Below are 15,530 nucleotides of genomic sequence, written 5' to 3'. Positions count from 1 at the left end.
CTTTTTGTATGTGTGCATTTATTGATATAAATTGGCCTCTGAGCACTGCTTTTGCTGTGTCCCAGAGGTTTTGATAGGAAGTATTTTCATTCTCGTTGCATTCTATGAATTTCCTTATTCCCTCCTTGATGTCTTCTATAACCCAGTCTTTTTTCAGGCGGGTATTGTTCAGTTTCCAAGTATTTGATTTCTTATTCCTAGTTTTTCTGTTATTGATTTCTAGTTTTATTGCCTTGTGGTCTGAGAAGATGCTTTGTAATATTTCGATGTTTTGGACTCTGCAAAGGTTTGTTTTATGACCTAATATGTGGTCTATTCTAGAGAATGTTCCATGTGCGCTAGAAAAAAAAGTATACTTTGCAGCAGTTGGGTGGAGAGTTCTGTATAAGTCAATGAGGTCAAGTTGGTTGATTGTTGTAAGTAGGTCTTCCGTGTCTCTATTGAGCTTCTTACTGGATGTCCTGTCCTTCTCCGAAAGTGGTGTGTTGAAGTCTCCTACTATAATTGTGGAGGTGTCTATCTCACTTTTCAGTTCTGTTAAAGTTTGTTTTATGTATCTTGCAGCCCTGTCATTGGGTGCATAAATATTTAATATGGTTATGTCTTCCTGATCAATTGTCCCTTTTATCATTATATAGTGTCCTTCTTTATCCTTTGTGGTGGATTTAAATCTAAAGTCTATTTTGTCAGAAATTAATATTGCTACTCCTCTTCTTTTTTGCTTATTGTTTGCTTGATATATTTTTTTCCATCCTTTGAGTTTTAGTTTGTTTGTGTCTCTAAGTCTAATGTGTGTCTCTTGTAGGCAGCATATAGATGGATAGTGTTTCTTTATCCAGTCTGTGACTCTTTGTCTCTTTATTGGTGCATTTAGTCCATTTACATTCAGCGTAATTATAGATAAATAAGTGTTTAGTGTTGTCATTTTGATGCCTTTTCATGTGTGTTGTTGGCAATTTCATTTTTCCACATAGTTTTTTGTGCTGAGACGTTTTTCTTAGTAAATTGTGAGATCCTCATTTTCATAGTGTTTGACTTTATGTTAGTTGAGTCGTTACATTTTTCTTGGCTTTTATCTTGAGTTATGGAGTTGTTATACATTTTTGTGGTTACCTTATTATTTACCCCTATTTTTCTAAGTAAAAACCTAACTTGTATCGTTCTATATCGCCTTGTATCACTCTCCTTCTGGCAGTTCAATGCCTCCTGTATTTAGTCCCTCTTTTTGATTATTGTGATCTTTTACCTATTGACTTCCATGATTCCCTGTTATGTGTATTTATTTATTTATTTTAATTAATCTTAATTTGTTTGTGTTTGTGATTTCCCTATTTGAGTTGATATCAGGACGTTCTGTTTTGTGACGTTGTATTGTGCTGGTACCTGATACTATTGGTTTTCTGACCAAACAATATCCTTTAGTATTTCTTGTAGCTTTGGTTTGGTTTTTGGAAATTCTCTAAACTTGTGTTTATCTCTAAATATCTTAATTTCGCCTTCATATTTCAGAGAGAGTTTTGCTGGATATATGATCCTTGGCTGGCAGTTTTTCTCCTTCAGTGCTCTGTATATGTCGTCCCATTCCCTACTTGCCTGCATGGTTTCTGCTGAGTAGTCTGAACTTATTCTTATTGATTCTCCCTTGAAGGAAACCTTTCTTTTCTCCCCGGCTGCTTTTAAAATTTTCTGTTTATCTTTGGTTTTGGCGAGTTTGATGATAATATGTCTTGGTGTTTTTATTTTTGGATCAATCTTAAATGGGTTTCGATGAGCATCTTGGATAGATATCCTTTCGTCTTTCATGATGTCAGGGAAGTTTTGTGTCAGGAGTTCTTCAACTATTTTCTCTGTGTTTTCTGTCCCCCCTCCCTGTTCTGGGACTCCTATCACCTGCAAGTTATCCTTTTTGATAGAGTCCCACATGATTCTTAGGGTTTCTTCATTTTTTTAAATTCTTTTATCTGATTTTTTTTCAGCTATGCTGGTGTTGATTCCCTGGTCCTCCAGATGTCCCAGTCTGCATTCTAATTGCTCGAGTCTGCTCCTCTGACTTCCTATTGCGTTGTCTAATTCTGTAATTTTATTGTTAATCTTTTGGATTTCTACATGCTGTCTCTCTATGGATCCTTGCAACTTATTGATTTTTCCACTATGTTCTTGAATAATCTTTTTGAGTTCTTCAACAGTTTTATCAGTGTGTTCCTTGGCTTTTTCTGCAGTTTGCCTTATTTCGTTTGTGATGTCTTGAAGCATTCTGTAAATTAGTTTTTTATATTCTGTATCTGATAATTCCAGGATTGTATCTTCATTTGGGAAAGATTTTGATTCTTTTGTTTGGGGGGTTGGAGAAGCTGTCATGGTCTGCTTCTTTATGTGGTTTGATATGGACTGCTGTCTTCGAGCCATCAGTGGGAATCTAGTTTTTCCAGAAAATCCTCTAAAAAAAAAATGCAGTCAGATCCCTATCAGAGTTCTCCCTCTGGCTCAGGCTATTCGGATGTTAATGAAGCCGCCTGGGGAGGGTGGGGGAGGGATCAGAGAGATAGGAGAGTAGCACCTCAGAATATAGCCAGAGTTGCTTGTCTTGCTTGGAATGACTATTATATCTGAGATTTCCGCGGGGCGCGTGGCCTATGTGTGCTGTCTGTGTGGAGATTGCCCCCGGGGGGTCTGGCCCACTGGAGTCACAGTCAGATCCTCAGCTGCCAGCCTGGGGTGGTGCACTCCCGACTCCAAAATCAGTCGCTGCCTCCCGGGGACTCCCCGTCCCGCCTTCCGCGTCGCCGTGCCGCCTCCGCGAACTGGCTGGGCCCCCCCCTGGGGTCAGCTCAGGCGAGTGGAGCAGTTCCCCCCGCCTACGCCGCGACCGTGCGTCCCGGCTGGGACGCCACTCTCCCTGCTCCAATACCCGTCACTGTCTCCCGGGGCCTTCTTCCACTGGCTGCGTCACCACGCCGCCCACGCGAACCACCTGGGCCCCCCCCGGGGTCAGTTCAGGGGGGTGGAGCTGCTCCCCGCGCTCCTGCCCCACCAAAATCCCGGCTGGACAGCTCCCCGGCTGGGACGCTGCTCTCCCCGCTCCAGGACCAGTCACTGCCTCCCGGGGACTCCTCCTACCGGCTGCGTCGCCATGCCACTTGCGCGAACTAGCTGGGCCCCCTCCCGGGCTTAGTTCGGGGGGTGGTGCAGCTCCCTGCGCCTGCTCCCCTCCTAAATCCCGGTGGGACGGCTCCCCGGCTGGGACGCTGCTCTCCCAGCTCCAAGACCAGTCACTGCCTCCCGGGGACTTTTCCCACTGGCTGTGCCGCCACGCCGCCCGTGAGAACCGGCTGGGCCACCTCCCGGAATGAGTTCGGGGGCTAGGGCTAGGCCCCTTGTTTGTGCCGTCTGCCCCCCTGGGCTTTGCCCCAAATTGTGCGCCGAAGGTCACCTGACTGGTATGCTGGCTCCAGGCTCTGAAAACAATCGCTGCCTCTCCGTATTTGTTTGTTCTCCATCTCTAAATCTGTGTTTATTGTTCAGGGTTCGTAGATTGTTATGTATGTGATCGATTCACTTGTTTTTCCGAGTCTTTGTTGCAAGAGGGATCCGCGGTAGTGTCCACCTAGTCCGCCATCTTGGCCCTGCCCAGGTTTGGTTTATTTTTGATCACATTGTTATGAGTTGTAATCAAGTTGTCAGCAGACGACAACAACAACAATGATATAAGTGCCACAGTGGAGGTCTAATATGTTAGTTGAGTGGAGAGGAGGTTTTGATTAACTCTGTGTGTGGTGTGGTATGGCAGTCGTTGTGGGGGAGGGGGGGTTCAAAATGTTTTCACAGAAAAATGTGAAAATGTAATTGGGCTTTGAGTAGAATCCTGGCAGGTGACCCCAGGAACCTGTCTTGTTCATCTGGGACAATACTGCTTTTGAAAGTTACTTTGCTATTTGTCTTTATGTTGCTCCCAGACATTCTTTTGGGTTTTGCTTCTGACTTCTCTCTTGTTCACTTCTCATAAAAGAAATGAGTTAAAAGAGGTCTGAATGAAAGTGTGTTCTATCCTATGTTCTGTGTGTTCCGTGAAGGCTTGTTTTACTGAATTATTTAGGTGTTAAATTCATTTCTACTTTGAAAGTATTTAATCATCCTCTTTTAAGTGATCAAACACCACTTTTAAAAGCTACAATTTCATTGTTTGAGTAGTCTTTCCTTTAGATGTAGGAAGACATTCTTAATTCATTCTGTTACTACTTTTAAATTTTATACCCTCAGAAGATAATAATAATTCTTTCATATTCTTGATAGTTCTATGATTAAAAAATAATTCACTGCCCTTAAGGCCTAATGTCCAAGTTATTATCTTCACACTTCAGGTGAATTTAATAGTAGTTCTGTCTGAATTATTTAGCATTTCATTGCCCCTAAATGCTAAATATGGAAACCCTTGTGGCATAGTGGTTAATTATTGGGCTGCTGATCAAAAGGTCGACCGTTCGAATCCACTAGGTGCTCCTTGGAAACACTGTGGGGCAGTTCTACTCTGCGTTATAGGGTTGCTATATGTCGAAATCAACTTGATGGCAATGGGTTTGTTTGTTTTGGTTTTTAAATGCTAAATATATATGTCCTTAAGCTGAATATATCTGTGTGTGTTTGTTTTTCATTGTTGATTTTATGAATTTTGTAATTCGTCTATTTAGAATTAATGACATGAAATTTTTATTGCTTTGGAAATTCTAATAACCATATTAATGTTCATCACTTAAATAATTTACTCTTTGTATGAATCCCAGAGAATTTCTTCAGGGTTGGCATCTCTTGTCTATGAAAGGTCAAGTGTACTGTAACAGACTTCTTTACTATCACTTCGTAGTATGTTATCACCCCACGACTTTTGCATAGTATTCTGAAATATTGGCAAAGTATGACGTCATTCATTTAACTTTGGCTGCTCCATAGTTCCAAACTAAATGGTAAATGTGAATATAATGACTTCCTAGAGAGAAATATTTTGACTTTATTTTACTGCTTTCTTTCATAGCAATTCCCGAAAGACACAATCAATGAAGAAGTGATAGAATTTTTGAATCCTTACTTTGAAATGGCAGACTACAACATCGAAACAGCTAAACGTGTATGTGGGAACGTGGCCGGTCTTTGTTCCTGGACCAAAGCCATGGCTTCTTTCTTTTCTATCAACAAAGAGGTGTTGCCTCTGAAGGTAAGCCTCCTGGTAGAACTGTGTGAAACACTCCTACAAAGGGTCTCTAGGTCACCTGGCCTTGTCTTTCCTACAACACAGAACGCTTAGCCTGTGTTATCGTACTCAAGGCCACAGGGAGGGCAAGGCACAGAAAGGCCAAGCATAGGATGTTTCTTTCTTCTCTGTAATCCTTCTCCAACCAGAATTGTATGAGCCCGTAAGCATGGATTCTCTATAAGGATACTCAGTCTGCTGGGCTGCTGGATGTATTTCCTCCACAATGTCAATTTGAAATAAAAACTGCAGAAAACTATAGCACAGGATACTCCTGTAATGTTCAAGATCTCCTGCCAAGGAAAGGTATAGTGAGACAGAGTCAAGAAGTAAGATGTTGGTGGCTGGAAAATGCCTAAAACTGGTCTTATTTGCTAAGCATGAGAGAGTACCCCTCCCCTCCTTCCTTGTTCCTCAGAAAAGAAAGTGAATATCACCTGTTTTGTTCTTTAATGTGACTTCAAAACTATGCCTTATGTTTCCCTTTGTGTAATTTCATTTTAAGCTTCATTGGTGTATAATCCCCTACCATTAAAAGGCACCCAGTTTTCAGCAAATGAAGAGGCGAGTACTTTTTTGGAAAATAATATACTGATGCCTCAAAAATACTTCTTACAGACTGGTTGATTATTTTGCTTATACACAAGCCTGATCTCTCTGAAACAGCAACTAAAATCCACTTATACTTGTAAACTGCCCAAGAACATGTAGCAATCATGATAAAAAAAAAAATCAAGAGTAGAAGGAGTAAGAATAGAGATGCAAATATCATTTGATTTTTAATCATTACCATACCAGAACCAATTATCCAGTACTTGAGACTCTTGGGGTTCTATGACAACTTAAAAGAATGAAGACCTATTTGGCTGAGAGAATTTTAGAGCCAGTAATTGATGTCATACTGCCTGACATCATGGGTATTGGAAACACTGGAGACTCCAGCATAGCTCAGATATGGATATTATGATACTCACTGAATAATAACCACCATATCAAATGAAAAGTACAGGGTATCCTTTGCTAACTTTCCCAGTAAGCTTTCATAGTGTCTTGCAGGTAATTATAGTTGGATTCATGATGTGTTATTTTAATTTTATTGTAGTTATCTAAAAGTGAGCTCAAATCAGTAGTGAAAATGGGCATTCTGACCAGAACTTACATAAGAACTATGAAATCCCCTACCTTATGTTCAATAGAAGGGTCCCTTGTGGCACAGTGGTTAAGTGGTTGGCTGCTAACTGAAAGGTCGGTGATTCAAACCCACCAGCTGCTCCACAGGAGAAAGATGTGGTGATCTGCTTCCGTAAAGATTTACAGCCTTGGAAACCCTATGGGGGTACTTCTAGTCTGTCCTATAATATAGTGTCACTGTGAGTTGGAGTTGACAGCAATGGGCTTGATTTTTTTTTTTTTTTTTAGTGTTCAATAAGCCCAAACCCTGTTGCTCTCAGGTCAATTCTGACTTATAGTGACCCTATAGGACAGAGTAGAACTGGCCCACAGGATTTCCAAAGGAGCAACTGGTGGATTCGAACTGCCAACCTTTTGGTAGCAGCCGAGCTCTTGACCACCGTGCTGCCAGGGCTCCTTATGTTCAATACCTTCCACATTTGAGCCTCCACCCAGCCCCAGAACAATCTGGATCCTACAGTAGGAAGTGAAGGGAATGCTATCAGGAGGAGGGGGAACATTTTGCTCCTGGGACCTGTGCTCCGCCCTCTGTCTTGGAATAAGTAGTCAGAATGCTCCTTGGAAGTAAGGGTGGCGAGACTTGGTCTCACATACTTTGGACGTGTTATCAGGAGGGACCATTCCCTGAAGAAGGACATCATGCTTGTAGAGGGTCAGGGAAAAAGAGGAAGACCTTCAATGAAATGGACTGACGCATTGGCTGCAATGATGAGCTCAAACAAAGCAACGATTGTGAGGATAGCACAGGACCCAGCAGTGTTTTGTTCTGTTGTATATAGGGTCGCTATGAGTGGAAACCGATTTGAGGGCAACAATGTAAACTCTGGTGGCATAGTGGTTAAGAGCTATGGCCACTAACCAAAACGTTGGCAGTTCGTAATCCATCAGACACTCTGGGAACTCAATGGGGCAGTTCTACTCTGTCCCATAGGGTTGCTATGAGTCGGAATCAACTTGACGACATGGGGTTTGGTTTTTTTTTTAACAACATAGCTTTGGTAGCATCTTTTGAGAGTTTTTGTTTTAAATTTATTTTAATTTTTTAATCTTTATTTTACCTACGTAAAGTACTGGAAAATATTCAAAATCTGGTTGTCATAGTTGGACATTAGTGGTTTGCTTTAGTAAGTTGTTTGACATGATGGCCTTGATTTTCTTACATGTTTAATTAAGCCCTGGCAACAGCTACAGCTCAGAGCAGCACCATTCCACGAACCCGTTTCTTTTTGTTGTTGTTGTTGTTGTGAGAATTACATATTTTTTTAAAAATAATTTTTATTGAGCTTTAAGTGAACGTTTACAAATCAAGTCAGTCTGTCACATATAAGCTTATATACACCTTACTCCATACTTCCACTTACTCTCCCCCTAATGAGTCAGCCCTTCCAGTCTCTCGTTTCGTGCAAATTTTGCCAGTTTCTAACCCTCTCTACCATCCCATCTCCCCTCCAGACAGGAGATGCCAACACAGTCTCAAGTGTCCACCTGATACAAGTAGCTCACTCTTCATCAGCATCTCTCTCCAACCCATTGTCCAGTCCCTTCCATGTCTGATGAGTTGTCTTGGGGAATGGTTCCTGTCCTGGGCCAACAGAAGGTTTGGGGACTGTGACCGCCGGGATTCCTCTAGTCTCAGTCAGACCATTAAGTCTGGTCTTTTTATGAGAATTTGGGGTCTGCATCCCACTGATCTGCTCCCTCAGGGGTTCTCTGTTGTGCTCCCTGTCAGGGCAGTCATTGGTTGTGGCCAGGCACCATCTAGTTCTTCTGGTCTCAGGATGATGTAAGTCTCTGGTTCATGTGGCCCTTTCTGTCTCTTGGGCTCATAGTTGTCGTGTGACCTTGGTGTTCTTCATTCTCCTTTGATCCAGGTGGGTTGAGACCAATTGATGCATCTTAGATGGCCGCTTGTTAGCATTTAAGACCCCAGACCCCACACTTCAAAGTGGGATGCAGAATGTTTTCATAATAGTATTATTTTGCCAATTAACTTAGAAGTCCCCTTAAGCCATAGTCCCCAAACTCCCGCCCTTGCTCCGCTGACCTTTGAAGCATTCATTTTATCCCAGAAACTTCTTTGCTTTTGGTCCAGTCCATTTGAGCTGACCTTCCGTGTATTGAGTATTGTCCTTCCCTTCACCTAAAGTAGTTCTTATCTACTATCTAATCAGTAAATAACCATCTCCCACCCTCCCTCCCTCCCCCCTCATAACCACAAAAGTATGTGTTCTTCTCAGTTTATACTATTTCTCAAGATCTTATAATAGTGGTCTTATACAATATTTGTCCTTTTGCCTCTGACTAATTTCACTCAGCATAATGCCTTCCAGGTTCCTCCATGTTATGAAATGTTTCACAGATTCGTCACTGTTCTTTATCGATGCATAGTATTCCATTGTGTGAATATACCACAATTTATTTAACCATTCATCCGTTGATGGACGCCTTGGTTGCTTCCAGCTTTTTGCTATTGTAAACAGAGCTGCAATAAACATGGGTGTGCATATATCTGTTTTTGTGAAGGCTCTTATTTCTCTAGGGTATATTCCTAGGAGTGGGATTTCTGGGTTGTATGGTAGTTCTATTTCTAACTTTTTAAGAAAGCGCCAGATAGATTTCCAAAGTGGTTGTACCATTTTACATTCCCACCAGCAGTGTATGAGAGTTCCAATCTCTCCGCAGCCTCTCCAACATTTATTATTTTGTGTTTTTTGGATTAATGCCAGCCTTGTTGGAGTGAGATGGAATCTCATCGTAGTTTTAATTTGCATTTCTCTAATGGCTAATGATCGAGAGCATTTTCTCGTGTATCTGTTAGCTGCCTGAATATCTTCTTTAGTGAAGTGCGTGTTCATATCCTTTGCCCACTTCTTGATTGGGTTGTTTGTCTTTTTGTGGTTGAGTTTTAACAGAATCATATAGATTTTAGAGATCAGGCGCTGGTCGGAGATGTCATAGCTGAAAATTCTTTCCCAATCTGTAGGTGGTCTTTTTACTCTTTTGGTGAAGTCTTTAGATGAGCATAGGTGTTTGATTTTTAGGAGCTCCCAGTTATCGGGTTTCTCTTCATCATTTTTGGTAATATTTTGTGTTCTGTTTATGCCTTGTATTAGGGCTCCTAAGGTTGTCCCTATTTTTTCTTCCATGATCTTTATCGTTTTAGTCTTTATGTTTAGGTCTTTGATCGACTTGGAGTTAGTTTTTGTGCATGGTGTGAGGTATGGGTCCTGTTTCATTTTTTTGCAAATGGATATCCAGTTATGCCAGCACCATTTGTTAAAAAGACTATCTTTTCCCCAATTAACTGACACTGGTCTTTTGTCAAATATCAGCTGCTCATACGTGGATGGATTTATATCTGGGTTCTCAATTCTGTTCCATTGGTCTATGTGCCTGTTGTTGTACCAGTACCAGGCTGTTTTGACTACTGTGGCTGTATAATAGGTTCTAAAATCAGGTAGAGTGAGGCCTCCCACTTTCTTCTTTTTCAGTAATGCTTTACTTATCCGAGGCTTCTTTCCCTTCCATATGAAGTTGGTGGTTTATTTCTCCATCACATTAAAAAATGACATTGGAATTTGGATTGGAAGTGCATTGTATGTATAGATGGCTTTTGGTAGAATAGACAGTTTTACTATGTTAAGTTTTCCTATCCATGAGCAAGGTATGTTTTTCCACTTAAGTAGGTCCTTTTTAGTTTCTTGCAGTAGTTTTCTTTGTATAGGTCTTTTACATCTTTGGTAAGATCTGTTCCTAAGTATTTTATCTTCTTGGGGGATACTGTGAATGGTATTGATTTGGTGATTTCCTCTTCAATGTTCTTTTTGTTGATGTAGAGGAATCCAAGTGATTTTTGTATGTTTATCTTATAACCTGAGACTCTGCCAAACTCTTCTATTAGTTTCAGTAGTTTTCTGGAGGATTTCTTAGGGTTTTCTGTGTATAAGATCATGTCATCTGCAAATAGAGATAATTTTACTTCCTCCTTGCCAATCCGGATGCCCTTTATTTCTTTGTCTAGTCTAATTGCTTTGGCTAGGACTTCTAGCACAATGTTGAATAAGAGCGGTGATAAAGAGCATCCTTGTCTGGTTCCTGTTCTCAAGGGAAATGCTTTCAGGCTCTCTCCATTTAGAGTGATGTTGGCTGTTGGCTTTGTATAGATGCCCTTTATTACGTGGAGGAATTTTCCTTCAATTCCTATTTTGGTGAGAGTTTTTATCATGAATGGGTGTTGAGCTTTGTCAAATGCCTTTTCTGTATCAATTGATAAGATCATGTGGTTTTTGTGTTTTGTTTTATGTATATGGTGGATTACATTGCATTAATGGTTTTTTAATACTAAACCAGCCTTGCATAAAAAAAAAAAAATAAATCCCACTTGGTCGTGGTGGATTTTTTTTTGATATGTTGTTGAATTCTATTGGCTAAAATTTTGTTGAGGATTTTTGCATCTATGTTCATGAGGGATATAGGTCTGTAATTTTCTTTTTTTGTGATGTCTTTATCTGGTTTTGGTATCAGGGAGATGGTGGCTTCATAGAATGAGTTAGGCAGCATTCCGTCATTTTCTATGCTTTGAAATACCTTTAGTAGTAGTGGTGTTAACTCTTCTCTGAAAGTTTGGTAGAACTCTGCAGTAAAGCCATCTGGGCCGGGGCTTTGTTTTTGTTGGGAGTTTTTTGATTACCGTTTCAATCTCTTTTTTTTTTGTTATGGGTCTATTTAGTTGTTCTACTTCTGATTGTGTTAGTTTAGGTAGGTAGTGTTTTTCTAGGAATTCATCCATTTCTTCAAGGTTTGCAAATTTGTTAGAGTACAATTTTTTGTGATAATCTGATATGATTCTTTTAATTTCAGTTGGGTCTGTTGTGATGTGCCCCTTCTTGTTTCTTCTTCGGGTTATTTGTTTCCTTTCCTGTATTTCTTTAGTCAGTCTGGCCAATGGTTATCAATTTTGTTAATTTTTTCAAAGAACCAGCTTTTGGCTTTGTTAATTCTTTCAATTGTTTTTCTGTTCTCTAATTGATTTAGTTCAGCTCTAATTTTTATTATTTGTTTTCTTCTGGTGCCTGATGGATTCTTTTGTTGCTCACTTTCTCAATTTGTTCAAGTTGTAGGGACAGTTCTCTGATTTTGGCTCTTTCTTCTTTTTGTATTTGTGCATTTGTCGATATAAATTGACCTCTGAGCCCTGCTTTTGCTGTGTCCCAGAGGTTTTGATAGGAAGTGTTTTCATTCTCGTTGCATTCTATGAATTTCTTTATTCCCTCCTTAATGTCTTCTTTAACCGATTCTTTTTTCAGCAGGGTATTGTTCATTTTCCAAGTATTTGATTTCTTTTCCCTAATTTTTCTGTTGTTGATTTCCACTTTTCTGGCCTTGTGGTCTGAGAAGATGCTTTGTAATATTTCAATGTTTTGGATTCTGCAAAGGTTTGTTTTATGACCTAATATGTGGTCTGTTCTGGAGAATGTTTCATGTGGGCTAGAAAAAAAGTATACTTCGCAGCAGTTGGGTGGAGAGTTCTGTAGAAGTCAATGAGGTCAAGTTGGTTGATTGTAGCAATTAGGTCTTCCATGTCTCTGTCGAGCTTCTTACTGGATGTCCTGTCCTTCTCCGAAAGTGGTGTGTTGAAGTCTCCTACTATAATTGTGGAGGTGTCTATCTCACTTTTCAGTTCTGTTAAAGTTTGTTTTATGTATCTTGCAGCCCTGTCATTGGGTGCATAAATATTTAATATGGTTATATCTTCCTGCTCAGTTGTCCCTTTAATCATTATATAGTGTCCTTCTTTATCCTTTGTGGTGGATTTAACTTTAAAGTCTATTTTGTCAGAAATTAATATTGCTACTCCTCTTCTTTTTTGCTTATTGTTTGCTTGATATATTTTTTTCCATCCTCTGAGTTTTAGTTTGTTTGTGTCTCTAAGTCTAAGGTGTGTCTCTTGTAGGCAGCATATAGACAGATCGTGTTTCCTTATCCAGTCTGAGACTCTCTGTCTCTTTATTGGTGTGTTTAGTCCATTTACATTTAGCGTAATTATAGATGGCTATGTGTTTAGTGCTGTCATTTTGCTGCCTTTTTATGTGTGTTGACAATTTCATTTTTCCACTTACTTTTTTGTGCTGAGACGTTTTTCTTTGTAAGTTGTGTGTTCCTCATTTTCATAGTATTTGACTTTATGTTTGCTGGGTCGTTTTGTTTTTCTTAGTTTTTATTTTGAGTTATGGAGTTGTTATACCTCTTTGTGGTTACCTTAATATTTACCCCTATTTTTCTAAGTAAAAACCTAAGTTGTATTGTCCTATATCGCCTTGTATCCCTCTCCATATGGCAGTTCTATGCCACCTGTATTTAGTCCCTCTTTTTGATTATTGTGATCTTTTACATGTTGACTTCAATGATTCTCTCTTTTGAGCGTTTTTTTCTTTTTAAAATTAATCTTAATTTGTTTTTGTGATTTCCCTATTTGAGTTGATATCAGGATGTTGTGTTCTGTGACCTTGTGTTGTGCTCATATCTGGTATTATTGGTTTTCTGACCAATTTCCTTTATTATTTCTTTTAGCTTTGGTTTGGTTTTTGCAAATTCTCTAAGCATGTGTTTATCTGTAAATGTTTTAATTTCGCCTTCATATTTGAGAGAGAGTTTTGCTGGATATATGATCCTTGGCTGGCAGTTTTTCTCCTTCATTGCTCTATATATGTCATCTCATTGCCTTCTTGACTGCATGGTTTCTGCTGAGTAGTCTGAACTTATTCTTATTGATTCTGCTTTGTAGGAGACCTTTCTTTTATCCCTGGCTGCTTTGAAAATTTTCTCTTTATCTTTGGTTTTGGCAAGTTTGATGATAATATGTCTTGGTGTTTTTCTTTTTGGATCAATCTTAAATGGGGTTCGATGAGCATCTTGGATAGATATCCTTTCGTCTTTCATGATGTCAGGGAAGTTTTCTGCCAACAGATCTTCAAGTATTCTCTCTGTATTTTCTGTTATCCCTCCCTGTTCTGGGACTCCAACCACACACAAGTTATTCTTCTGGATACACTCTGACATGATTCTTAGGGTTTCTTCATTTTTTATAATTCTTTTATCTGATTTTTTTCCTGCTATATTGGTGTCAATTCCCTGGTCCTCCAGATCTCCCACTCTGCATTCCAATTGCTCTAGTCAGCTCCTTTGACTTCCTATTGCGTTGTCTAATTCTGTAATTTTATTGTTAATCTTTTGAATTTCTGAATGTTGTCTCTGTATGGACTCTTGCAACTTATTAATTTTTCCACTATGTTCTTGAATAATCTTTTTGAGTTCTTCAACTGCTTTATCAGTGTGTTCCTTGGCTTTTTTTGTAGATTGCCTTATGTCATTTCTGAGGTCATCCCTGATGTCTTGAAGCATTCTGTAAATTAGTTTTTTATATTCTGTATCTGGCAATTCCAGGGTTGTATCTTCATTTGGGAAAGATTTTGATTCTTTAGTTTGGGGAGTTGTAGAAGCAATCATGGTCTGCTTCTTTATGTGGTTTGATATCGACTGCTGTCTCCAAGCCATCACTAAGATATTGTAGTGATTTTTTCTATATTTGCTCACTGAGTCTTATCTTGTTTTGTTTTCTTTCAGTGTACATAGATGGGCTACTAGGTTGCACTGTCTTGACTGTTGTAGCCCTTGAATCACTTATGTCCTATCACCAGCTGGTTTGGGCTGTTACCAGATATATAAGCCTAAGAGTCCATTCACTATTCTTGAGTAGAATCTGATTTTGGGTCATCAAGTGTGTGGTGCAGACTGCCACCTATCCACCTAGAGAAGTAGTGGTGATAGTTGTGTGCACCAGCTTCTAGTAGCAGCAGGGGTTCACACTCTAGGGGGGGCAGGATGCTGACAGGCTTCCCCCAAGTGCCTGTGTCTCTATTCCTAAAGCACTTTGGTGGGTGGGCTCTGCACTGTACCTTAGGCCCCCAGTGCAAGTACCTCTACAGATTGGTAGGTGTCACCCTCCTTAGACCCCTAAGGCTGGAGGCTAGGTGGTCTGGGGGGAGCTTCAGCCCTCAGTTCCCTGTTGTGGGTCAGTGAGGGCTCTGTTGGATACGCAGAGATATCAGACCTGGGAAACTTGTCTTTCCAGTAATCCGCTAAAACAATTACAGTCCGATCCTTATCAGAAATGCCTTTGCATTATAATAGCCACCTTGTTCCCTGTAGGGATGAAAGCCCAACACTGTGGATCACATATGCTTGGCTGGAGCTGGTTCTGTGTTTTTAGTCCAATTAGGGAAGGATTTTTGGTCCCTGGGTTTTTTGTAGCTGCTTCTCTCAGGCCAGGAGAATGGGTTAGGAAAAGACCAAAAAAAAAAAAAAACCAAACAAAAAACCACACAGTAGTTCACTCTCTGGCTCAGGAAATTCCAATGTTAATGAAGCCACCTGGGAAGAGGAGGGGAGGGTTCAGATAAATAGGAGAGAGTAGCACCCCGGAATATAGACAAAGTTACTTACCTTGCTTGGGATGACTATTTTATCTGAGATTCCCGAGGGGTGCATTGACTGTGTGCGCTGGCTGGGTAGAGATTGGCCCCGAGGGTCAGGCCCAAGTCCCGTGCTTGCGCTGTCTCAGAAGCCATGGTTAGTTCCTCCGTTCCCAGTCCAATGCCCAGCGCAAAGGTTCCCCGGCTGGGACTCTGCACTCCCGGCTCCAAAACCAGTCTCTGCCTCCCGGTGACTTCTCCTGTCAGCCGTGTCACTGCCCTGCCTGCGTGCACTGGCTGGGCTTCTCCCGAGGTCAGCTCAGGGGGCTAGGGCTGCGCCCCGTGTTTGCGCCGCCACAGGATCCCGTGCTCAGCTCCCCTGTGCCTAGTCCAAAGCCCAGTGCCAAGGTTTCCTGACTGGGACGCTGGCTCCAGGCTTTGTAAACAGTCGCTGCTTCCCTGTGGTTGTTCGTTCTCAGTCTCTGTCACTCAGGTCAACTCTTTAGATCTGTGTTTGATGGTCAGGATTCATAGATTGTCATGTATGTGACCAATTCACTTGTTTTTCTGAGTCTTTGTTGCAAGAGGGATCAGAGGTAGCTTGTATCTAGTTAGCCATCTTGGCC

The 15,530-nt window shown here is 40.7% G+C and overlaps 1 protein-coding gene across 2 annotated transcripts in view; it reads left to right on the top strand.

Annotated features, from left to right (window-relative positions):
* DNAH5 (dynein axonemal heavy chain 5) overlaps positions 1-15,530 on the top strand; it is a 363,993-nt gene that overhangs the window by 271,835 nt on the left and 76,628 nt on the right. For both annotated transcript variants that reach the window (XM_049861228.1, XM_049861221.1), the window contains exon 60: positions 5,027-5,206. In XM_049861228.1, the coding sequence (XP_049717185.1) occupies positions 5,027-5,206 (180 nt within the window). The remainder of the gene's footprint in view (positions 1-5,026; positions 5,207-15,530) is intronic.

Source organism: Elephas maximus, chromosome 2 (assembly GCF_024166365.1).
Source record: "Elephas maximus indicus isolate mEleMax1 chromosome 2, mEleMax1 primary haplotype, whole genome shotgun sequence".
NCBI lineage: Eukaryota > Metazoa > Chordata > Mammalia > Proboscidea > Elephantidae > Elephas > Elephas maximus.
This window is presented reverse-complemented; position numbering and strand designations above follow the sequence as displayed.